Raw genomic sequence first — 25847 nt, 5'->3', positions numbered from 1 at the left:
TTGCACCAGAGCATGCAAGTCAATGGGATGATCCTACGGGGCCTTGCCTTGAACGCAGCCGTGGTGGGATTTTTTCTCACCCCTGAATTGTGCCCTGCCGCTCACCTCCAGTGCCCCCCTGCCACCTCTTAGCACCCCCACTGCCAGCCCCATTGCCTCTCAGCGCCCCCGTAAGGCATCCCATCCCCCAGGGGGTGATACCACCCACTTTGGGAACCACTGGTCTACAAGCTTAATAATCTCAAAACGACTGAAAGGAAAGGAGGTAAGCTGAGCTTTTCAGCATTAAAAGCCAAAAGATGGGGAAGAAATGTTTAACTTTTATCAAAACTGTCTACAGACTCAATTAAAATTATTGGGAGAGGGTAGCGCCACTGATTCTGCCTTTAAAGATTAATGAATACTTCTGTATTTTCATGTAATTCTCATCAGGCAACATTCAAGGTTTCTCTACCAGGAAGACCACCCACAACCACACCATTCCTTGTGATGCCACATTCTGGAACTAACCTGCACATGGTCTTAAGCAAGCATTTTATCAGCTATGGGATTGCTGCTATGACTGGTGGAAGCAGTGCCATCCTTAAAAAAGAAGCAGGGGTGAGGTCATGATTGCAACTGGCATTGAGCTTCCATGTTGTTCAAAGACACAAGATTAAGGATTCAATAGTTCTTACAGTTTTGTGTTTCAGGACCAGTATACATACTAACTGTTATGAACTAGATGTAGGAAATAATTTCATATATTGTATTACTTGTGATTTTTCTTAAGATATCATTTTGGCCACTCTAGAAAAGATGGCAGACCACATGGGTTTTGGATCAGGTTGTGCTGTATTCAATACTCCTCTTACCTCACTTTTGGATCTATTGTTCCCATTTGTCTGAGTATTAAAATCAACAGCAGCTGAAGGAGAAACTGACTTTAGGCAAATCCATTAAAGTATTTCAGAAATTAAGCCAGTGACAGATGTTCAAATTTAATTCACTTATCAATACTTCTTGACAGGAGAAACGGTTCATGACAACTGCATTAACAAATGTAATTCTTAAGGTCAGTATATTTCCTTTTTGGGCCATTGTTTTATGCAGTCTAAATCAATTGCTTTATATTAAGTATGCAATAGTGTATTTTTACATTTAGTAGTTAAATTCCAGTGAATTGGATGGGGCTTAAAGATCTTCCTAAGATTGGAAAGTTGAACTTCTTTGGATCCAACTCCAACATCTCTAAACTGAGTTTTGTTTGCTTATAAGAAAATAAAGCTATCATGGTCCACTGGCTGTTACTACATATTCATTTTAAATTATTACCTTTTTATGTGCACTGACGTATTTGAACTTGCATTAACGTGTTGCATGTCTGAAAATTCACTTGTCAGGTTTGAATTCTGTTGAATATGAATTATTCATAATCACAGTTCTTTTGTCAGCCCAAACAACTATTGCACTGGAAACTTTATTCCATGATATTTTTTTAGGTTTATTATATGTTTCTGGAAAAATATAAACCTGATCCTGTTCTTACAGATAAAAGGAAGCAATATAATCCAATAATTTGCTTAATTGTAGAGAGGTGGAATGAAGAAATTAATTCTCAAAGACAAATTCATACAGCCATTACAAAGCCTTCAAAACACTGGTATAATGACATGGTGTACAATTATGATAATGCAAGCAATTCACTATTGCAAAATATGATTGGTTTACCAGAGCCAATGGACTGTAATGTGATTCTAAATCCATTGTAATTCTTTCTTACTTATGGTCAAGTCTTGAGGTGATATCTTTTTATATAATATCTCTAAAAATGATAGAATCTGTAGAATACAAAGTAGTAGACCAAAATTTATTTATTTACATTACACAAACCCGTACTTTATAAAGGACACTGGGTGCACAAAATAAAACTTGTATCTCACTAGTTGCAAGAAATGCAATGGATTTATTATTCCGGTGAAGTACAAATCCTTTATATAAGCAAACTCATGTTTTGTTTTTAGATATCTGAGCTTTTTCCAGCTCCACAGCCTCTGGTAATACAGACAAGAGGCTCAACATTCCTACTTGTTTCTATGGATAGTCAGAACATTAAAGCGAAACAAGGTCTTTTCACTGAGGTCCTTGTACAACATGGTCAGCCTGTTGTACACTTGGAAGTTGTAAGTACACAGTTCTTGATTTCTATCAGTCAAGATCTCTACCAATGACCCACTTACTTGTGAAACCCTCACCACATTACTTTGACACTAAATTCATTACTGGGTCCACTGCAATTATTTAGTAACAAGATTTATTATTTTTCTGGAGCTTCTGTCTTGAATGATCCCACTTCAAACAATATTAGCCACTAAGTTGTTATGACCACATCATGTTTAAAATTGATATGGCATTTATGTACCAAACTTAGTGTTGACTTTTGAATGAATTTTGTTTACCTTAATTAATTTTCTAACACTCATCTTTGACACATGGGTGTACAAATACTCATACATATTAATAAACATACATTTGGGGTTATAGCCAATAGTGGTAGTGAATTGTAGATTTTCTTTCCTGATAATGTCTTACCATAAGATGCACCACAAAACTAATGCCGTCATTAAAAACACAGCATTCCAAACTGTGAAATGATTTCTCCTTTCTTTCATTGTATAGCATAACCTTCCAAGCAAGGCTTTCAGCTTCTAATGGTAAATTATTCATTACTTTGTCACAAAACAGGTATGGATATTTCTCCTAGTTTTCCTATTAATATCAATAAAACATCTCTTGGAATAATAAGATATTGTCAATAGCTGGCAATGGTAAATATTAGAAATAATAAATATGCCTTGCTATTTAGAATCAATGGGAGTTAATTCAAGCATTCCTTAATCTTATTTGGGAATATAGGGAGATTTCCTCTTTCAGCTCTTCTTCCTTGTCCCAAAGATGCTTTTCAAAACTACTTCCTTGTTTTTTTTTCCCTTGAAAATGCTTTACTTCTCATCCAAGAAGCTTCTTATCGAAGAAACTTTTTCAGTTCTGACTGAATGATGGGAAATGGAAGAATTTATGTATATTCCTTAATAGTCATCTGGTTGTTAGCACTCTGACAGTCATTGAGGCCACTTGGGAATTTAAGGAAAACAACCAAGAAAGTCCAGTTTGCCTTTTGAAAACACATTTGGAATAACTATGACCTGGATGATTGAAAATGTCCATAGACATGCCTCCTTCCTTGTTGAGAGGAACATGAATTAATCTACATCAGATTATAAAGTTGAAGAGAATTTAGAGGTGCACAACCTCTTCTTCCTCAGTGTATTACCAACCACAAATGCAATATCTCTGATAGAAAGTTGCTCAGCTTCTTTTTAAACTATCCTAATAAAGCAAAATGCATAATTTCCTAGTATTTGCCTGTATTTGTCTGTCTGCAATGTCCATCCATAAATCTATTCTTGCTTTCAATAGTTGTATTCATTTATAACTGTGAATATGTGACTGAAGTTCTGTTCGTCTGTGACTCACAGAAGAATACAATACAGAAGCCTGATGATGGCAGATGAGATTCTGCCGAAACGTTGCTACAACTTTAAAAGCACAACTACAATGATGTGGGAAAATACCCGAACAAAGCTGAATACCATACATGTAAGTACCATGAAAACTTAAGAATATATATATATATATATATATATATATATATATAGATCTGAGGTTCTCATGGTTTATATGTAGATCTTGGTTTTCGGTTTTCCCGCGTAAGATTCAAGTATCTAGGCAACGTTTCGATGAAGTCTCATTCATCATCTTCAGGCTTCTGTCTCCAGCTCTGTGCTTCTCAGAGTAATGGAGATTGCAGCTGCTTCCTCCTTTTAACTGCCAGTGGGGGTGGAACTTGATTGGGTGGGGGCTTGGCTGTGTTCTGATTGGGTGGGGGGTGTTCTCATTGGTAGGGGGTTTGGCTGTGTTCTGATTGGTTGGGGGTTAGCCGTGTTCTGATTGGTTGGAGGCGTGTTCTGTTCAGGAGGGGGCTTGGTTGTGCTCAGGTTAGTTTTAGTTGCTGGGGATTTGAGCTGGAGAGTTGTGATCTTGCTGTTTGGCTTCTAGTTCGTGGTCCTGCTGCATCTTCATAGTGGGTGTCAGTTTGCTTCATGTATGGCTCAGAGGGGTTTGAAGTGGGTAGTGATGCAGCTGCAGTGCAGCTTCTGGTCCATGGTCGCTTCTCATTTTCTGAATGGGTGGGAGTCTGTTTTCTACATGGAAGTGTGGTGGTGGCATCTTGTGTGGCTCTCATGGGTGTGGGTCCAGTGTCCTTCTTCATGTTAGGTACTGCCTGTTCATGAGGGCGGGTTTCCAAATGGCTGGAAGGCGGGAGGTGTCATCTCGCTTGTTCATGCTGTGTGGGCGTTTTTCTATCTCTATGGCTTCTCTGATTATTCTGCTGTTGAAGTGTTCGGTTTTGGCGATAGTTCTGGTATTTTTAAAATCAATTTCATGTCCTGTGGCTTTGAGGTGTTGGACCAGGGAAGAGGTCGCTTTCTTCTTTTTTTGATTGAGTTCTTATGTTCTTCAATGCGTGCACTTATTCTTCTGTTAGTTTGTCCAATGTATGTGTTAGGGCAGGCAGTGCAGGGGATTTCGTGATACTCCTTGGTTTTCTAATTCGATTTTGTCTTTGGGGTTTCTTAGGATGGTGGATATTTTTTGTTTGTGCAGAATGCTGTTTTGATGTTGTGTTTTTGGAGGATCTGCTAATTTTGTCTGTAGTGCCTTTTATATATGGGAGGAGGGCTTTTCCGTTTTCTTGTTCTCTGTCTTGGATTTTGGTAGGGGCTTCTTTTGGATTAGGTGGGTGTCTAATCTTCTTCTTTGAAGAAAACACACATTGGCTGTAAGTACACCACCACCCAGCACAGGTGAGCCAAGACACTCATCTCCAGAACAAAATGCTTAGCCATGAACAACACCAAAAACCGAACTACACACTCACCAACGTATTTACAGCCAATGGATTCCAAAGAAAGAAGATTACCCACCTAATCCAAAAAGAAGCCCCAACCAAAATCCAAGACAGAGAACAAGAAACGGAAAAGCCCTCTCCCATATATAAAAGGCACTACAGACAAAATTAGCAAGATCCTCCAAAACACAACATCAAAACAGCATTCTGCACAAACAAAAAAAATATCCAATTATCCTAAGAAAACCCTGTGGGGCATTGATAAACCTCAGAAGACAGATTCATCACCAGAAACTGACAACCAAAGGAAAGTCTTCTATCATGTTCAAACTTGAACATACCTGCATAGTATTCAGATGTCTCGTGCTTAGGTTCCTCAGGTGTCACACAAGAAGGAATCTTCACTCAGAGTCACGCTCAGCACAGGCCATCTCTGCCCGGCCAGTTTTTTGCCAATCGAATTGCCACTTATGTGCAGACCATCAACTCACATCGCAAGAAACTTCGCTCATATTCAGGCATCAGGAAGAATTAGAATTTCAGCTGATTTCCAGCAGTAGAGCTGATAGTCACACCTCAGCAAAAAAGTGCAGTCACCAGCCCACAGCCCGACAACAACACCGCCCACAGCACAGGACAAAAAAACAACAGAAGCACGACCCACCGCCATCGCAACCCATGGAACACTTGAACACACCCCAGTCACAACCCCTCGACAAGCAGCCACATAACACAACAGGGCCGAACAACTCCTCACACGCACACAAACCCCACACATGGAAACAGTTGGTCACACCCCTCCAGGCAGCCAGCACCGAGACCCAGACACTCAACAGAAGACAAACACGCCACCAGGCCGACGCACAGTCACTGCAGCAAGACACACAGAACAAAGCCAGTCGAACAACACCGAAACTTCACCAACGCGAGTCATGGACAAAACAGCAGACACCACCAACCGAGCACCAAACCAGAAACGCAGCAACCCCCACAGAGCACCGACACAGACCTCCAAAAACAGAAAAGCACAAACAAAATACACCACCACAAGACAAAAACGAGACAACCCCACCGCCCAAGACGGAACAAAGCAGACCAGCACGATAGAAGAACACAAACCCAAAGAAGAACACCTTCGCCAAACCAGCCAGGAGCAGAAGTTGATTCAACAAGACAGCGGTCCCAGCGCACCAGCAGTCAACACCGACAGAACGGCCACGACAGCATGAACATCCGCATCGGCCTGCCCCAGGACAGCACCAGCAGCGACCAAAGGCCACCGAAGCCCAGGCACGACATAGACCACGCCCTTCAGACACCACCAGCAGAACACACCCCACGCCTAGCAAAAGAAGCAACAGAAACACCGCACCCCCAGTCCCAGCCACACGTTAACCCCCACACACATATATATATATATATATATATATATATATGTTTTCTGAGGTTCTCATGGGTATTTATATGTGGATCTTTGGTTGTTCGGTTTTCTCCCGCGTAAGATTCAAGTATCTAGGCAACGCTTCGATGAAGTCTCATTCATCATCTTCAGGCTTCTGTCTCCGGCTCTGTGCTTTCAGAGTAATGTGAGATTGCAGCTGCTTCCTCCTTTTAACTGCCAGTGGGGGTGGGACTTGATTGGGTGGGGGCTTGGCTGTGTTCTGATTGGGTGGGGGTGTGTTCTCATTGGTAGGGGGTTTGGTTGTGTTCTGATTGGTTGGGGGTTAGCCGTGTTCTGATTGGTTGGAGGCGTGTTCTGTTCAGGTGGGGGCTTGGCTGTGCTCCGGTTAGTCTTAGTTGCTGGGGGATTTGAGCTGGTGAGTTGTGATCTTGCTGTTTGGCTTCTAGTTCGTGGTCCTGTTGCATCTTCATAGTGGGTGTCGGTTTGCTTCATGTATGGCTCGGAGGGGTTTGAAGTGGGTAGTGATGCAGCTGTAGTGCAGCTTCTGGTCCATGGTCGTGTCTCATCTTCTGAGTGGGTGAGAGTCTGTTTTCTACATGGAAGTGTGGTGGTGGCATCTTGTGTGGCTCTCATGGGTGTGGGTCTGGTGTCCTTCTTCATGTTAGGTACTGCCTGTTCATGAGGGCGGGTTTCCAAATGGCTGGAAGGCGGGAGGTGTCATCTCGTTTGTTCATGCTGTGTGGGCGTTTTTCATCTCTATGGCTTCTCTGATTATTCTGCTGTTGAAGTGTTCGGTTTTGGCGATAGTTCTGGTATTTTTAAAATCAATTTCATGTCCTGTGGCTTTGAGGTGTTGGACCAGGAAGAGGTCGCTTTCTTCTTTTTTGATTGAGTTCTTATGTTCTTCAATGCGTGCATTTATTCTTCTGTTAGTTTGTCCAATGTATGTGGTAGGGCAGGCAGTGCAGGGGATTTCGTATACTCCTTGGTTTTCTAATCTGATTTTGTCTTTGGGGTTTCTTAGGATGGTGGATATTTTTCTGTTTGTGCAGAATGCTGTTTTGATGTTGTGTTTTTGGAGGATCTTGCTGATTTTGTCTGTAGTGCCTTTATATATGGGAGGAGGGCTTTGCCGCTTTCTTGTTCTCTGTCTTGGATTTTGGTTGGGGTTTCTTTTTGGATTAGGTGGGTAATCTTCTTTCTTTGGAATCCATTGGCTGTAAGTACGCTGGTGAGAGTGTGTAGTTCGGTTTTTTGGTGTTGTTCATCGGCTAAGCATTTTGTTCTGGAGATGAGTGTCTTGGCTACGGAATTGATCTGTGCTGGGTGGTGGTGTGAGAGTGCATGTAGATAGCGGTTAGTGTGTGTTTTCTTCTGGTAGATGGTGTGTCCTAGGGAGCCATTGGATCTTTTGTATACCAAGACATCTAGGAAGGGAAGTTGGTTGTTGGCTTCTGTTTCCATGGTGAATTGTATTTTGGGGTGTAGGCTGTTGAGGTGTGTGAGGAAGTTGTTCAGTTTTTCTTTCCCATGTGGCCAGATTATGAAGGTGTCATCTACGTATCTGAGCCAGAGTTTGGGTTTGTGGTCGTATTTTTCTAGAGCTTGTGTTTCAAAGTGTTCCATGTAGAGGTTAGCGATGACAGGTGAGAGGGGTGATCCCATGGGTGCTCCTTCTATTTGTTTGTATTTTTGTCCATTGTAGGTGAAGTATGTATTGATAGGCAGTGGTTGGTTAGATCTAGGATGTGCTTGGGGGTTGTATTTGTTTTGGATGGCTGTCAAGGCTTCTTTTATTGGCACTTGGGTGAAGAGGGATATGACATCAAGCTTACTAGTAGGTCGCTAGGTTGTAAGTTTTGTTTCTTTATGATCTCGATGAACTGGAATGAGTTTCTTACGTGTGAGTTGATGGATTCTGCATAAGGTTGTAGTTGTTTGGCGAGAAATTTGGCTAGGTTTTGTAGAGGTGAGCCTATGGAGCTGACTATTGGTCTGAGGGGTTCCTTCTTTGTGTATTTTGGGGAGACCATAAAGCTTGGGGCATCTGGATGATTTTTCTCTGGGTATGATTCTTGCTGGATTTCTTCACTGATGGGGGGGCTTTTATTTTGGATTTGGTAGTTTTTTCTAGGTAGGTGGTGGGGTCTGTCTTTAGGGGTTTGTATGTGGGGTCTTGGAGTAGGTTGGTTAGCTTGGTTTGGTAGTCAGATGTGTCATAACCACTGTCGCATTGCCCTTGTCTGCTGGTAGGATTATTATGCTGGTGTCTTCTTTCAGGTTAAGTAGTGCAGTTTGTTCTTCTTGATAAGTTGCTTTTGGGTGGTTTGCTAGTGCAGAGGATGTTGGTGATTTCGAGTCTGATTTTGTTAGCATCATCAGGGTTGGTTTTGGTCAGGCTGGTTTCAACTCCACATATGATGGTTTCTGTGGGGATGTGTTTGGGAGCGACAGCAAAGTTGAATCCTTTTGAAAGGACCTTGGTTTCAGCTTCAGTGAGGATCTTGTCTGAGATGTTGTGCAATGTTTGTTTCATGTGTGGCTGTGGGGGAGGGGGAGTTGGTTTCTGGCATTGTTGTAGTTTCCTGAGTTTGTTGGTGTGAGTATCTGTCTTGAGGGTGGTCTGTGTTTCGCTCTCCAGACAGCAAGTTGTTTGGATTTGTCCCAAAGTAGAGGGTGAATCTTGTTGCTGAGTCTGAGGTGGAGTGTGAGGAGATCTTTGTTGATTTGGTCTAGGAGAAACCTTTTCGTGTGAAGTTCATTTCTAATTAGGGCCAGTTCTGTTCTTTTAAGGATGCGTTTGGTGGCTGCTGTGTTGGTGTGGAATTTCAATTGGAAGCTTGTGGGAATTAAATTTTGATCTCGGCAGTTGCATAGGAATGCAAGGTCACATAAAATGGAGGCTCTTTGGACTTCAAGTTTTTCATAAGTCCTGGTCAGATGGTGGGTTTCTCCCGTAGAGGTGCAATATTTGTTTTCTGAGGTTCTCGGGTATTTATATGTGATCTTTGGTTGTTCGGTTTTCTCCCGCGTAAGATTCAAGTATCTAGGCAACGCTTCGATGAAGTCTCATTCATCATCTTCAGGCTTCTGTCTCCGGCTCTGTGCTTTTCAGAGTAATGTGAGATTGCAGCTGCTTCCTCCTTTAACTGCCAGTGGGGGTGGGACTTGATTGGGTGGGGGCTTGGCTGTGTTCTGATTGGGTGGGGGTGTGTTCTCATTGGTAGGGGTTTGGTTGTGTTCTGATTGGTTGGGGTTAGCCGTGTTCTGATTGGTTGGAGGCGTGTTCTGTTCAGGTGGGGCTTGGCTGTGCTCCGTTAGTCTTAGTTGCTGGGGATTTGAGCTGGTGAGTTGTGATCTTGCTGTTTGGCTTCTAGTTCGTGGTCCTGTTGCATCTTCATAGTGGGTGTCGGTTTGCTTCATGTATGGCTCGGAGGGGTTTGAAGTGGGTAGTGATGCAGCTGTAGTGCAGCTTCTGGTCCATGGTCGTGTCTCATCTTCTGAGTGGGTGAGAGTCTGTTTTCTACATGGAAGTGTGGTGGTGGCATCTTGTGTGGCTCTCATGGGTGTGGGTCTGGTGTCCTTCTTCATGTTAGGTACTGCCTGTTCATGAGGGCGGGTTTCCAAATGGCTGGAAGGCGGGAGGTGTCATCTCGCTTGTTCATGCTGTGTGGGCGTTTTTCATCTCTATGGCTTCTCTGATTATTCTGCTGTTGAAGTGTTCGGTTTTGGCGATAGTTCTGGTATTTTTAAAATCAATTTCATGTCCTGTGGCTTTGAGGTGTTGGACCAGGGAAGAGGTCGCTTTCTTCTTTTTGATTGAGTTCTTATGTTCTTCAATGCGTGCATTTATTCTTCTGTTAGTTTGTCCAATGTATGTGGTAGGGCAGGCAGTGCAGGGGATTTCGATACTCCTTGGTTTTCTAATTCGATTTTGTCTTTGGGGTTTCTTAGGATGGTGGATATTTTTCTGTTTGTGCAGAATGCTGTTTTGATGTTGTGTTTTTGGAGGATCTTGCTGATTTTGTCTGTAGTGCCTTTTATATATGGGAGGAGGGCTTTGCCGCTTTCTTGTTCTCTGTCTTGGATTTTGGTTGGGGTTTCTTTTTGGATTAGGTGGGTAATCTTCTTTCTTTGGAATCCATTGGCTGTAAGTACGTTGGTGAGAGTGTGTAGTTCGGTTTTTTGGTGTTGTTCATCGGCTAAGCATTTTGTTCTGGAGATGAGTGTCTTGGCTACGGAATTGATCTGTGCTGGGTGGTGGTGTGAGAGTGCATGTAGATAGCGGTTAGTGTGTGTTTTCTTCTGGTAGATGGTGTGTCCTAGGGAGCCATTGGATCTTTTGTATACCAAGACATCTAGGAAGGGAAGTTGGTTGTTGGCTTCTGTTTCCATGGTGAATTGTATTTTGGGGTGTAGGCTGTTGAGGTGTGTGAGGAAGTTGTTCAGTTTTTCTTTCCCATGTGGCCAGATTATGAAGGTGTCATCTACGTATCTGAGCCAGAGTTTGGGTTTGTGGTCGTATTTTTCTAGAGCTTGTGTTTCAAAGTGTTCCATGTAGAGGTTAGCGATGACAGGTGAGAGGGGTGATCCCATGGGTGCTCCTTCTATTTGTTTGTATTTTTGTCCATTGTAGGTGAAGTATGTATTGGATAGGCAGTGGTTGGTTAGATCTAGGATGTGCTTGGGGGTTGTATTTGTTTTGGATGGCTGTCAAGGCTTCTTTTATTGGCACTTGGGTGAAGAGGGATATGACATCGAAGCTTACTAGTAGGTCGCTAGGTTGTAAGTTTTGTTTCTTTATGATCTCGATGAACTGGAATGAGTTTCTTACGTGTGAGTTGATGGATTCTGCATAAGGTTGTAGTTGTTTGGCAGAAATTTGGCTAGGTTTTGTAGAGGTGAGCCTATGGAGCTGACTATTGGTCTGAGTGGGGTTCCTTCTTTGTGTATTTTGGGGAGACCATAAAGCTTGGGGCATCTGGATGATTTTTCTCTGGGTATGATTCGTTGCTGGATTTCTTCACTGATGGGGGAGGCTTTTATTTTGGATTTGGTAGTTTTTTCTAGGTAGGTGGTGGGTCTGTCTTTAGGGGTTTGTATGTGGGGTCTTGGAGTAGGTTGGTTAGCTTGGTTTGGTAGTCAGATGTGTTCATAACCACTGTCGCATTGCCCTTGTCTGCTGGTAGGATTATTATGCTGGTGTCTTCTTTCAGGTTAAGTAGTGCAGTTTGTTCTTCTTGGATAAGTTGCTTTTGGGTGGTTTGCTAGTGCAGAGGATGTTGGTGATTTCGAGTCTGATTTTGTTAGCATCATCAGGGTTGGTTTTGGTCAGGCTGGTTTCAACTCCACATATGATGGTTTCTGTGGGGATGTGTTTGGGAGCGACAGCAAAGTTGAATCCTTTTGAAAGGACCTTGGTTTCAGCTTCAGTGAGGATCTTGTCTGAGATGTTGTGCAATGTTTGTTTCATGTGTGGCTGTGGGGGAGGGGGAGTTGGTTTCTGGCATTGTTGTAGTTTCCTGAGTTTGTTGGTGTGAGTATCTGTCTTGAGGGTGGTCTGTGTTTCTGCTCTCCAGACAGCAAGTTGTTTGATTTGTCCCAAAGTAGAGGGTGAATCTTGTTGCTGAGTCTGAGGTGGAGTGTGAGGAGATCTTTGTTGATTTGGTCTAGGAGAAACCTTTTCGTGTGAAGTTCATTTCTAATTAGGGCCAGTTCTGTTCTTTTAAGGATGCGTTTGGTGGCTGCTGTGTTGGTGTGGAATTTCAATTGGAAGCTTGTGGGAATTAAATTTTGATCTCGGCAGTTGCATAGGAATGCAAGGTCACATAAAATGGAGGCTCTTTGGACTTCAAGTTTTCATAAGTCCTGGTCAGATGGTGGGTTTCCTCCCGTAGAGGTGCAATATTTGTTTTCTGAGGTTCTCATGGGTATTTATATGTGGATCTTTGGTTGTTCGGGTTTTCTCCCGCGTAAGATTCAAGTATCTAGGCAACGCTTCGATGAAGTCTCATTCATCATCTTCAGGCTTCTGTCTCCGGCTCTGTGCTTTTCAGAGTAATGTGAGATTGCAGCTGCTTCCTCCTTTTAACTGCCAGTGGGGGTGGGACTTGATTGGGTGGGGGCTTGGCTGTGTTCTGATTGGGTGGGGGTGTGTTCTCATTGGTAGGGGGTTTGGTTGTGTTCTGATTGGTTGGGGGTTAGCCGTGTTCTGATTGGTTGGAGGCGTGTTCTGTTCAGGTGGGGGCTTGGCTGTGCTCCGGTTAGTCTTAGTTGCTGGGGGATTTGAGCTGGTGAGTTGTGATCTTGCTGTTTGGCTTCTAGTTCGTGGTCCTGTTGCATCTTCATAGTGGGTGTCGGTTTGCTTCATGTATGGCTCGGAGGGGTTTGAAGTGGGTAGTGATGCAGCTGTAGTGCAGCTTCTGGTCCATGGTCGTGTCTCATCTTCTGAGTGGGTGAGAGTCTGTTTTCTACATGGAAGTGTGGTGGTGGCATCTTGTGTGGCTCTCATGGGTGTGGGTCTGGTGTCCTTCTTCATGTTAGGTACTGCCTGTTCATGAGGGCGGGTTTCCAAATGGCTGGAAGGCGGGAGGTGTCATCTCGCTTTGTTCATGCTGTGTGGGCGTTTTCTATCTCTATGGCTTCTCTGATTATTCTGCTGTTGAAGTGTTCGGTTTTGGCGATAGTTCTGGTATTTTTAAAATCAATTTCATGTCCTGTGGCTTTGAGGTGTTGGACCAGGGAAGAGGTCGTTTCTTCTTTTTTGATTGAGTTCTTATGTTCTTCAATGCGTGCATTTATTCTTCTGTTAGTTTGTCCAATGTATGTGGTAGGGCAGGCAGTGCAGGGATTTCGATACTCCTTGGTTTTCTAATTCGATTTTGTCTTTGGGGTTTCTTAGGATGGTGGATATTTTTCTGTTTGTGCAGAATGCTGTTTTGATGTTGTGTTTTTGGAGGATCTTGCTGATTTTGTCTGTAGTGCCTTTTATATATGGGAGGAGGGCTTTGCCGCTTTCTTGTTCTCTGTTTCTTGGATTTTGGTTGGGGTTTCTTTTTGGATTAGGTGGGTAATCTTCTTTCTTTGGAATCCATTGGCTGTAAGTACGTTGGTGAGAGTGTGTAGTTCGGTTTTTTGGTGTTGTTCATCGGCTAAGCATTTTGTTCTGGAGATGAGTGTCTTGGCTACGGAATTGATCTGTGCTGGGTGGTGGTGTGAGAGTGCATGTAGATAGCGGTTAGTGTGTGTTTTCTTCTGGTAGATGGTGTGTCCTAGGGAGCCATTGGATCTTTTGTATACCAAGACATCTAGGAAGGGAAGTTGGTTGTTGGCTTCTGTTTCCATGGTGAATTGTATTTTGGGGTGTAGGCTGTTGAGGTGTGTGAGGAAGTTGTTCAGTTTTTCTTTCCCATGTGGCCAGATTATGAAGGTGTCATCTACGTATCTGAGCCAGAGTTTGGGTTTGTGGTCGTATTTTTCTAGAGCTTGTGTTTCAAAGTGTTCCATGTAGAGGTTAGCGATGACAGGTGAGAGGGGTGATCCCATGGGTGCTCCTTCTATTTGTTTGTATTTTTGTCCATTGTAGGTGAAGTATGTATTGGATAGGCAGTGGTTGGTTAGATCTAGGATGTGCTTGGGGGTTGTATTTGTTTTGGATGGCTGTCAAGGCTTCTTTTATTGGCACTTGGGTGAAGAGGGATATGACATCGAAGCTTACTAGTAGGTCGCTAGGTTGTAAGTTTTGTTTCTTTATGATCTCGATGAACTGGAATGAGTTTCTTACGTGTGAGTTGATGGATTCTGCATAAGGTTGTAGTTGTTTGGCGAGAAATTTGGCTAGGTTTTGTAGAGGTGAGCCTATGGAGCTGACTATTGGTCTGAGTGGGGTTCCTTCTTTGTGTATTTTGGGGAGACCATAAAGCTTGGGGCATCTGGATGATTTTTCTCTGGGTATGATTCGTTGCTGGATTTCTTCACTGATGGGGGAGGCTTTTATTTTGGATTTGGTAGTTTTTTCTAGGTAGGTGGTGGGGTCTGTCTTAGGGGTTTGTATGTGGGGTCTTGGAGTAGGTTGGTTAGCTTGGTTTGGTAGTCAGATGTGTTCATAACCACTGTCGCATTGCCCTTGTCTGCTGGTAGGATTATTATGCTGGTGTCTTCTTTCAGGTTAAGTAGTGCAGTTTGTTCTTCTTTGGATAAGTTGCTTTTGGGTGGTTTGCTAGTGCAGAGGATGTTGGTGATTTCGAGTCTGATTTTGTTAGCATCATCAGGGTTGGTTTTGGTCAGGCTGGTTTCAACTCCACATATGATGGTTTCTGTGGGGATGTGTTTGGGAGCGACAGCAAAGTTGAATCCTTTTGAAAGGACCTTGGTTTCAGCTTCAGTGAGGATCTTGTCTGAGATGTTGTGCAATGTTTGTTTCATGTGTGGCTGTGGGGGAGGGGGAGTTGGTTTCTGGCATTGTTGTAGTTTCCTGAGTTTGTTGGTGTGAGTATCTGTCTTGAGGGTGGTCTGTGTTTCTGCTCTCCAGACAGCAAGTTGTTTGGATTTGTCCCAAAGTAGAGGGTGAATCTTGTTGCTGAGTCTGAGGTGGAGTGTGAGGAGATCTTTGTTGATTTGGTCTAGGAGAAACCTTTCGTGTGAAGTTCATTTCTAATTAGGGCCAGTTCTGTTCTTTTAAGGATGCGTTTGGTGGCTGCTGTGTTGGTGTGGAATTTCAATTGGAAGCTTGTGGGAATTAAATTTTGATCTCGGCAGTTGCATAGGAATGCAAGGTCACATAAAATGGAGGCTCTTTGGACTTCAAGTTTTCATAAGTCCTGGTCAGATGGTGGGTTTCCTCCCGTAGAGGTGCAATATTTGTTTTCTGAGGTTCCGCGGTATTTATATGTGGATCTTGGTTGTTCGGGTTTTCTCCGCGTAAGATTCAAGTATCTAGGCAACGCTTCGATGAAGTCTCATTCATCATCTTCAGGCTTCTGTCTCCGGCTCTGTGCTTTTCAGAGTAATGTGAGATTGCAGCTGCTTCCTCCTTTAACTGCCAGTGGGGTGGGACTTGATTGGGTGGGGGCTTGGCTGTGTTCTGATTGGGTGGGGGTGTGTTCTCATTGGTAGGGGTTTGGCTGTGTTCTGATTGGTTGGGGGTTAGCCGTGTTCTGATTGGTTGGAGGCGTGTTCTGTTCAGGTGGGGGCTTGGCTGTGCTCCGGTTAGTCTTAGTTGCTGGGGATTTGAGCTGGTGAGTTGTGATCTTGCTGTTTGGCTTCTAGTTCGTGGTCCTGTTGCATCTTCATAGTGGGTGTCGGTTTGCTTCATGTATGGCTCGGAGGGGTTTGAAGTGGGGTAGTGATGCAGCTGTAGTGCAGCTTCTGGTCCATGGTCGTGTCTCATCTTCTGAGTGGGTGAGAGTCTGTTTTCTACATGGAAGTGTGGTGGTGGCATCTTGTGTGGCTCTCATGGGTGTGGGTCTGGTGTCCTTCTTCATGTTAGGTACTCGTCTGTTCATGAGGGCGGGTTTCCAAATGGCTGGAAGGCGGGAGGTGTCATCTCGTTTGTTCATGCTGTGTGGGCGTTTTCTATCTCTATGGCTTCTCTGATTATTCTGCTGTTGAAGTGTTCGGTTTTGGCGATAGTTCTGGTATTTTTAAAATCAATTTCATGTCCTGTGGCTTTGAGGTGTTGGACCAGGAAGAGGTCGCTTTCTTCTTTTTTGATTGAGTTCTTATGTTCTTCATGCGTGCATTTATTCTTCTGTTAGTTTGTCCAATGTATGTGGTAGGGCAGGCAGTGCAGGGGATTTCGTATACTCCTTGGTTTTCTAATTCGATTTTGTCTTTGGGGTTTCTTAGGATGGTGGATAGCCATTAGATCTTTTGTATACCAAGACATCTAGGAAGGGAAGTTGGTTGTTGGCTTCTGTTTCCATGGTGAATTGTATTTTGGGGTGTAGGCTGTTGAGGTGTGTGAGGAAGTTGTTCAGTTTTTCTTTCCCATGTGGCCAGATTATGAAGGTGTCATCTACGTATCTGAGCCAGAGTTTGGGTTTATGGCCCTAGGACACACCATCTACCAGAAGAAAACACACACTAACCGCTATCTACATGCACTCTCACACCACCACCCAGCACAGATCAATTCCGTAGCCAAGACACTCATCTCCAGAACAAAATGCTTAGCCGATGAACAACACCAAAAAACCGAACTACACACTCTCACCAACGTACTTACAGCCAATGGATTCCAAAGAAAGAAGATTACCCACCTAATCCAAAAAGAAACCCCAACCAAAATCCAAGACAGAGAACAAGAAAACGGCAAAGCCCTCCTCCCATATATAAAAGGCACTACAGACAAAATCAGCAAGATCCTCCAAAAACACAACATCAAAACAGCATTCTGCACAAACAGAAAAATATCCACCATCCTAAGAAACCCCAAAGACAAAATCGAATTAGAAAACCAAGGAGTATACGAAATCCCCTGCACTGCCTGCCCTACCACATACATTGGACAAACTAACAGAAGAATAAATGCACGCATTGAAGAACATAAGAACTCAATCAAAAAGAAGAAACGACCTCTTCCCTGGTCCAACACCTCAAAGCCACAGGACATGAAATTGATTTTAAAAATACCAGAACTATCGCCAAAACCGAACACTTCAACAGCAGAATAATCAGAGAAGCCATAGAGATAGAAAAACGCCCACACAGCATGAACAAACGAGATGACACCTCCCGCCTTCCAGCCATTTGGAAACCCGCCTCATGAACAGACGAGTACCTAACATGAAGAAGGACACCAGACCCACACCCATGAGAGCCACACAAGATGCCACCACCACACTTCCATGTAGAAAACAGACTCTCACCCACTCAGAAGATGAGACACGACCATGGACCAGAAGCTGCACTACAGCTGCATCACTACCCACTTCAAACCCCTCCGAGCCATACATGAAGCAAACCGACACCCACTATGAAGATGCAACAGGACCACGAACTAGAAGCCAAACAGCAAGATCACAACTCACCAGCTCAAATCCCCAGCAACTAAGACTAACCGGAGCACAGCCAAGCCCCACCTGAACAGAACACGCCTCCAACCAATCAGAACACGGCTAACCCCCAACCAATCAGAACACAACCAAACCCCTACCAATGAGAACACACCCCCACCCAATCAGAACACAGCCAAGCCCCCACCCAATCAAGTCCCACCCCACTGGCAGTTAAAGGAGGAAGCAGCTGCAATCTCACATTACTCTGAAAAGCACAGAGCCGGAGACAGAAGCCTGAAGATGATGAATGAGACTTCATCGAAACGTTGCCTAGATACTTCAATCTTACGCGGGAGAAAACCCGAACAACCAAAGATCCACATATATATATATATATATATATATATATATATATATATATATATATATATATATGAAAATTTGTTTTCATAGATTTTCATGGGTACAGGTATGCAGGTCTTGGCGTGTTTGGGTCTTTTCCTGTGTAAGATTGAGAGCATCTTGGCAACGTTTTGACAAGGTCCCACTCGCCATCTTCAGGATGGTGCTTTTGGCTTCGTGCTTGTGTGAGCAAAGTGTGATCGGAGCTGCTGTCTCCCTATACATACTGGTGAGGAGGTTGGCTGTGTTGTCATTTCTTGATTGGTTGATAATTATAGCACAAGACCCAGGATGTCAAAACAATAGAACTCAGAAGGACATCACACAGCCCATTACCCAGGTTGTTACAACACAGGAGGATGATAGACACACAACCAATACTTCAGCCACACATGTTCTTACGAAAAAGCCAGCCAATCTGCAAACATCAACTCCATCAACCAATCAAAAAATGATAACAGCCAACCTCCCCACCAGTATTTATAGGGAGACAGCAGCTCTGATCACGCTTTGCTCGCACAAGCACGAAGCCAAAAGCACCAGCCTGAAGATGACGAGTGGGACCTTGTCGAAATGTTGCCAAGATGCTCTCAATCTTACATGGGAAAAGACCCGAACACACCAAGACCTGCATACCAGGGTTACAATAGCTGCCACAAAGTCCAGAGGATCAATAGCGTTATTTACAGCGGGATAACCCATGACCTGCTGGGTCATCATTTCAGAAATATTTTCTTAGCAAATCGGGGAAACAGAAGGGCCACAGATGGGCAAAAAAGCACTGGGAGTGGGAGCGACTTCTGACTTTCTGATGGCGTCCTCATTGTGGAAATCTGACAGGGAGCACCCTCTCTCCCTCCCTCCAATTCCTGATGACTTCCCCATTTACTTGCTTGTGGGAAGCTTGGAGGGAGAAAGTCAGTGGGGAAACCAGTCCAAAGCCAGCAGGCAGATAAGTGACTGCTTAGGGAGTAAGGAGATACACAGGGGTGCAGATAAAGAATATGTGGAGTGCATCACAGTTACCACACTGGTCAGAGATGGTACATGGAAGACGGTATGGATCAGGGAGGGTGCATAGCATTGTGCATGACATTCTGTGCAATTCAAGGAATGAAGATAGGTCTTGTGGTTTGGGAAAGGTGCATGCAAAAGGTGTTGCATGGGTCACAGAAGATGATGGCTAAGTGACCACAGCAGTAGCTTAACTGTGTAGCAGCAACCAGTAACTCTGAAGCAGCCACAACATATCCAATTTTCATTCCCTCAGGAGTCATGAGTGCTGGATTTTGGACTCATTCTGTAAGTTAGCTCACTTGAGGTACCTTGGTTCAAAAAGTGCTTCCCTATGAAGCACCATTTCACCAGTTAAAGGGCATAACAATGAGAGTTTTAACAGTAGATAAATGTCAGGGGAGTTGTTGTAGTAGAGCTGCAAGAAGGCAGTAAATTAGTCAGAAGTAGGAAACTACATGGGTAAGTAGTTGTAGAACTTAATGATGTAGGAAATAATAAAGGTCTAAAATAGGAAGGCTGCTTAGAAGCTGAATTAATTCTTTATGGCTGATGGGAGTTGATCCAAACATAAGGGAACCAGATTGCTTTAATTTTTTTTAGAACTTTAGACACAGACTAAAACATTTGTTAAAGATAAAGTTTTCAAATTTATATATTAATTTAATATATCAAATTTATTATGGCTACCCACTCCATTAGATTCTGGGAGGCTTACAAAATCCAAATATTAACATATATATTACATATATTACCTTCAATTTCTGCAGTAGTATCTCTTAACAGAAATAGCTGGGAAAAAGAATGGGTTTGAGGCTGCATGGATGGACCACTTGATTAGTCACTGTGGACAGAATTCTCAGACTGGATAAAATTTTAATCTGATTATCATGGTTTTTCTTATGATCTTCCACACTGGAGCTGGAAAGGAAAGTTAGAGTATCGTTTCCAATTAAGAAGATGGCACAAGGCCACAATATTGTCACACATAAGTAATGCAAATTTGGCTGGGTTGGAGTTCTTTTTATCTTCCTTCCTATTTCTTTTTTAAAACATATAGAAGTATATATGTGATACAGTCTGGAAGCAGGATAGAAAAAAAAAGCAATCTAGAATGGTCTGCAAACTTCTTTGCTATCTAATCTATTTTCAGACTCAATTAATAATAGAGTGTTTGGTTTTCATAGGCCTAAAATGTTTAGGACCAGGCTACCTGAAGTAGCAGCTTCTTCAGTGTGTACCTACCTGGAGATTAAGATAATTTAATGAGATCTTCTCCCAAAGAGGTTCAAGCACACCAGCAGCATTTTGGTACTATGTGAAGCTTTCTCCCCCCACAATTTCTAACTGGCTTTTAATTGTATTTCAATTGCATTTTAATTCATATTGTTTTAGTTTTGCAATGATGTCCTTGAAGCTGCTTAGTTTTATATAATGACTTCATTTTATGTCTATGTGTTCTTATTCAAATTGTATATTTTGGTGTATTATTGTAATTGCCGAGGTTGTGTCAGCTATTTGGCTGTTTAAAAACTAAATAAATAAATAAAAAATGCTTGCAACATCGAAGCTCTAACCAGATAGGAAAAACACACTCTTTCTCTGTATATTAGCTTTTAAGGAAGTAATAAAACATCTGGTTATCCTCCAGATGTTGCTGAATTGACTGCTAAGGCTGCCAGGAATTGTATTTCAGAAATTCTGGAGAACAATGCCCCTATTTTTAGCAGATGGGCTCAAAATAAAAGAACTGCCAATCTCATGTTTGAAATAGTTTGGCAGTCTGGAAATTGGTGCAGCTACCAAGCTACTTCTTTTTCACTTTCATTCAATTCATAGCATGCTTCTTTTCCTAATTGATACACCTGGGTTTTTTTCTTTACAGTTTTGACATTGTTCAAGCTTCTTCTTCTGTTGCCCCTATCAATGTAAGTTTCCTTGAGTTATGTCACAGGGAAATCAAATTGTTTTACATGAAACTTTATTCATGATATAATGAACCCTGCATGGCACCCTAATACCATAGTAACACATAGATTATGGAAATTGAGCATCTGATGAAAATGACCTGAGTACACTGGCTGCAACTTGTATACTCAAGTTATTAAAACTCTTCTAATTACCTTGGTGCAGCTGAGTTATTTTGGGGCTGCCAGTACTATGTTGACTGAACATTGGAGTTCCAACACAATTGCAGGACATTAGGATGAGACAGATTGTCCTAGATGAAGAACCTTTCATCTCTATATTTACATGCCTTCTTGTTTCCATGATTGTGTATGTACACTACTCAAAAAAATAAAGAGAACACTTAAACAACACAATGTAACTCCAAGTCAATCACACTTCTGTGAAATCAAACGGTCCACTTAGGTAGCAACACTGATTGACAATCAATTTCACATGCTGTTGTGCAAATGGAGTAGACAACAGGTGGAAAGCATAGGCAGTTATCAAGACTTCCCCAATAAAGGAGTGGTTCTGCAGGTGGTGACCACAGACCACTTCTCAGTTCCTATGCTTTCTGGCTGATGGTTTGGTCACTTTTGAATGTTGGCGGTGCTTTCACTCTAATGGTAGCATGAGACGGAGTCTACAACCCACACAAGTGGCTCAGGTAGTGCAGCTCATCCAAGATGGCATATCAATGCGAGCTGTGGCAAGGTTTGCTGTGTTTGTCAGCGTAGCGTCCAGAGCATGGAGGCGCTACCAGGAGACAGGCTAGTACATCAGGAGACCATAGGAGGGCAACAACCCAGAATCAGGACCACTATCTCTGCCTTTGAGCAAGGAGGGACAGGAGGAGCACTGCCAGAGCCCTGCAAAATAACCTCCAGTGGGCCACAAATGTGCATGTGGCTGCTCAAACGGTCAGAAACAGACTCCATGAGGGTGGTATGAGGGCCCAATGTCCACAGGTGGGGGTTGTGCTTACAGCCCAACACTGTGCAGGACATTTGACATTTGCCAGAGAACACCAAGATTAGCAAATTCGCCACTGGCACCCTGTGCTCTTCACAGATAAAAGCAAGTTCACACTGAGCACATCTGACAGACGTGACATGGTCTGGAGTCGCCGTGGAGAATGTTCTGCTGCCTGCAACATCCTCCAGCATGACCGTTTTGGCAGTGGGTCAGTAATGGTGTGGGGTGGCATTTCTTTAGGGGCCACACAGCCCTCCATGTGCTCGCCAGTGGTAGCCTCACTGCCATTAGGTACTGAGATGAGATCCTCAGACCCCTTGTGAGACCATATGCTGGTGCGATTGGCCCTGGGTTCCTCCAAATACAAGACAATGCTAGACCTCATGTGGCTGGAGTATGTCAGCAGTTCCTTCAAGATGAAGGCATTGATGCTATGGACTGGTCCGCCCATTCCCCAGACCTGAATCCAATTGAGCACATCTGGGACATCGTGTCTTGCTCCATCCACCAATGCCACATTGCATCACAGACTGTCTAGGAGTTGGGGATGCTTTAGTCCAGGTGTGGGAGGAGATCCCTCAGGAGACCATCCGCCACCTCATCAGGAGCATGCCCAGGCCTTGTAGGGAGGTCATATAGGCACGTGGAGGCCACACACACTACTGAGCCTCATTTTGACTTGTTTTAAGGACATTATATCAGAGTTGGATCAGCCTGTAGTGTTTTTTTTCCACTTTAATTTTGAATCCAGACCTCCATGGGTCGCTAAATTTGATTTCGATTGATAATTTTTGTGTGATTTTATTGTCAGCACATCCAACTATGTAATGAACAACGTATTTAATAAGAATATTTTATTCATTCAGATCTAGGATGTCTTATTTTTGTGTTCCCTTTATTTTTTTGAGCAGTGTATTTATTTCTATCTGATTCAGAAACAGCATTATTGTTTTAATGCAAGAACTAAAACTGAATGCATTTAGCAATTATATAAACAGTAATCAATGTGTGAACTGACTCCTGATCATCACAGGTATAGTGTTTTCTGAGCAATAATATAGAAATGGTTTGCTACCACCTTTTCCTTTCTCGGTATAGTCTACACCCCTGGAATTTCCTACTTATTCACCATCCAAGTATTAATAAATGCAACCCTGTCAACTTTCTGATATCCTCCAAGGTTGCTTGGAGGATATTGAAGCTTACAGTAGCATACAATAGAAGCTACTACCTATTGTAGGTCCTTATACAGTTTTTCTTAAATATGGAATTCCTCTCTCTTTCTGATTCTAAATAGAAACTATCATACATTCCAGGTGCAGAAGCTCTATGAGTACATCAATGATGTTTACACAAACAGGTTTCTATCAGTTATGAATGGTAAGGACAGCCTACAGAAAAAGATGACTTCATTTGAGAAGCTCTCATTAATGTTTATATTACAGAGAAAATATGTTTAGAAAAAAGCCCCCAACTGTTGCTAATTAGATGAGCCTGTTCCAGTTGCTTTATTCTGTCTCGGGTTGTTAGGATGGTGATTAAGCTCTCTATAAGGTTGGACAGACTATCAAAGGAGTCCTTTCTAGCCATGCCCCTCCCCCTCAGAAAACACTAGCACTTCTTGTCAAAGGACCAATTTGGAGAAGCCATAGTGTAGCCTTCAGTGCAGATGATAAAAGGGCCTTTTGCACTTATGGACTTTTGCCAGGGACTAAAGTAGCTCACCCAGTCAGGTGTGATATAGTGTTTAATTGTTGGACTAAAACAGGAAGTTCCAGGTTTGAGAGTCCTCTCAGTCACTGTTCCGATTGGGTGACTTTGGATCATCCTCTTTCAGCTCAATCAACTTTACAGAGTTGTTTGAAAGGAAATTAAAGAAATTATATGTCATTGTGAAATCCTGAGAAAAGTAAGGTGTATATCTCAGAAATATACAAATGAATTAACTTTTCTACTTTTATTCAAGGTAATTCAGACAGAGCAACTTTTTGAGCCAAGTTATTGCTTCCAGTAAACTTGCTATGATAGTCTGGATCAAGACATCATCTTGAGATGATGTACAGCCCCAATCTATATCCATATCATTTAAGTGTGTTATAAATGAAATAAGGATACTCACTCACACACATACACACATACAAACACATAATACAGAGATATATATTTTGTGGTTAAATCTTAGTTTGGATTTAAGACTATGGGTGTTATCTTTAGTAGCAGGAAATCAATTTCTTTAACTGGTCAGAGAAAGGAGCACAGTGGTTCACGTGGTTAGGACTTTGGGCTGACAATTGGCAGGCTCGTGTTTGAGACCTGGTTGCTACCATGGGACAGGGTGAGCTCACTGACCCAGCAATCTGAAAGTGGGCAACCACAAGTAGATATAAGTTGGTATAAGTGATGGGTAGAGAAAGGGTCTATGATCTTTAGTGGGCAATTTAATGATGACACAAAAGGAGTCCCCAGCTAGGCATCCCACAAGCAATGGTAATATTGGGCAATATATTTAATACATTTTAAAAAATGGACTAAATAAAAATCAATTTATTTTATAAATTAGAGGAAAGCTTTATCTCCCACCTCATACATTTTCCCATATGCCCACTGACATATTCTACAACAGCGGTGTCAAACTCAATTTAAATGCTGCATTAGGGTTGTATTTGACCTCGGAGACTGGGGAAACATGGCCAGCTCGATGTCACTTGTGTCAGGGGTGCATGTAGTAGCCCTAGTACTCTGCCAGCAAACACAGGCTCCCGAGCTCCATTTTTAGTTGCGACAGCCTCCTACAACCCTCTGCCAGTGAAAACTAAGCTCGGGAGGATGAGCTCCATTTTGGATAGCAGAGGTATCATGGGCTTCTCCTTTGCTGTTTCCAGGTCGGTCCAGTGGGCCAGATCTAAGCACCCCATGGGCTGGATTCAGGCCGCAGGCCTTGACATGACTGCTCTACAAAAATTAATCATGACCATTTCATAATGTATGCCTTCCCAATATAAATAAATAAATAAAAATAAAACCAGGAGATTTATATAAGTTTCAATTTAAGATAATATATATGGGCCGTCCTAATTTGGTTTAATATCCCCAATCATCTGGACGATTTCAATATAATTTTAAACATATTTAGAACTGGTCAGCAAAGTAAAACCCAGTTAATTCTGAAAACTGCGTATTTTATCTTTTAGGAATGCTTCACAGAGGGATTGTATTGCCTTCTGTTCTAAACATCAAGTGGACAGAACTCAATATTGCCCTTTCTGAGGTAAGCACTGGTGTATACATCCGTACTGACACAAAAATAGCCATTTTGGTGTTGCAGATATGACATATTTCTAAGAGGAGGAAGTGATTGTATATTATGTATGTCATACTTCCTTCTATTAATCAAATTTCCATGTATGTCATTAGGCTAAAACGTGGTATGCCACAAAATTGCACATGTAGCTATGACTTTTCTTTTGTAGGGTGGCCTGGTGATATCAATGTGATCAATCCACTGAAACTGCAGCATCCAGTAATCAGAGAACATTTAAAAAGATCAAAATTCATGTTTGATAATGGTACTCTTAACATGCATTTTCAGCTTCTAATCTTTAGAAAGTTAAGGCTCTTAATGCAGACTGTTTTAATTGTATTTCCAGTATATCATAATACATTGTTCATGTGATTCCCAAATATGCAATAAATGAGAACTTCACCTCTTGGTGAAAGAGTCATCTTTAAAATATCTTGTTACTTGTATGAAATGTTATTTTATCATTGAGGTTTTGTATGTAGAGAAGCAAGTCAAGTAAGCAATGTACAAAAATTCATACCAAACTGAATACAGAAAATTACACAGTCAGATTTAAATTAGTGGTTGAATGTTGTTGGAGTGTATCTATCTAGGGATGGCTGTGCTTTATGGCACATGAAACATGGTTTATGGCAACATGAAACATGTAGGTTGAAAATATCCATGATTGTGTGATGCAGTGTATGTCCACCTACCTAATCAAGTTGTTTCTGTTTGAGTTGGAAACTTTCATATTCCCTTTTTCTATACATGCATCTGTATGTATAAATTTGCATATGAAATACTTTTTTTATTCTGAATGGTAGCGGTGATGATGATTGACAATGATCCAGTAGCCTCTAATTATAAATCTAA

General features: G+C 42.4%; 1 protein-coding gene across 1 annotated transcript; it reads left to right on the top strand.

The window, feature by feature from the left end:
- Positions 1-489: 489 nt before the first annotated feature.
- LOC148126060 (BPI fold-containing family B member 2-like) lies at positions 490-25185 on the top strand. The gene is made up of 8 exons (XM_087928671.1): positions 490-600; positions 1010-1054; positions 2004-2173; positions 2659-2724; positions 20652-20694; positions 23008-23071; positions 24883-24959; positions 25162-25185. The coding sequence occupies exons 1-8, from the start codon at positions 490-492 to the stop codon at positions 25183-25185; spliced, it is 600 nt and encodes a 199-aa protein (XP_087784797.1).
- Positions 25186-25847: the final 662 nt, after the last annotated feature.

Source organism: Pseudonaja textilis, chromosome 3, assembly GCF_049901715.1.
Source record: "Pseudonaja textilis isolate UNSWEBS1 chromosome 3, rPseTex1.2, whole genome shotgun sequence".
Taxonomy (NCBI): Eukaryota; Metazoa; Chordata; class Lepidosauria; order Squamata; family Elapidae; genus Pseudonaja; species Pseudonaja textilis.
The sequence above is the reverse complement of the archived record's forward strand: the minus strand, read 5'-3'. Positions and strand labels throughout refer to the sequence as shown.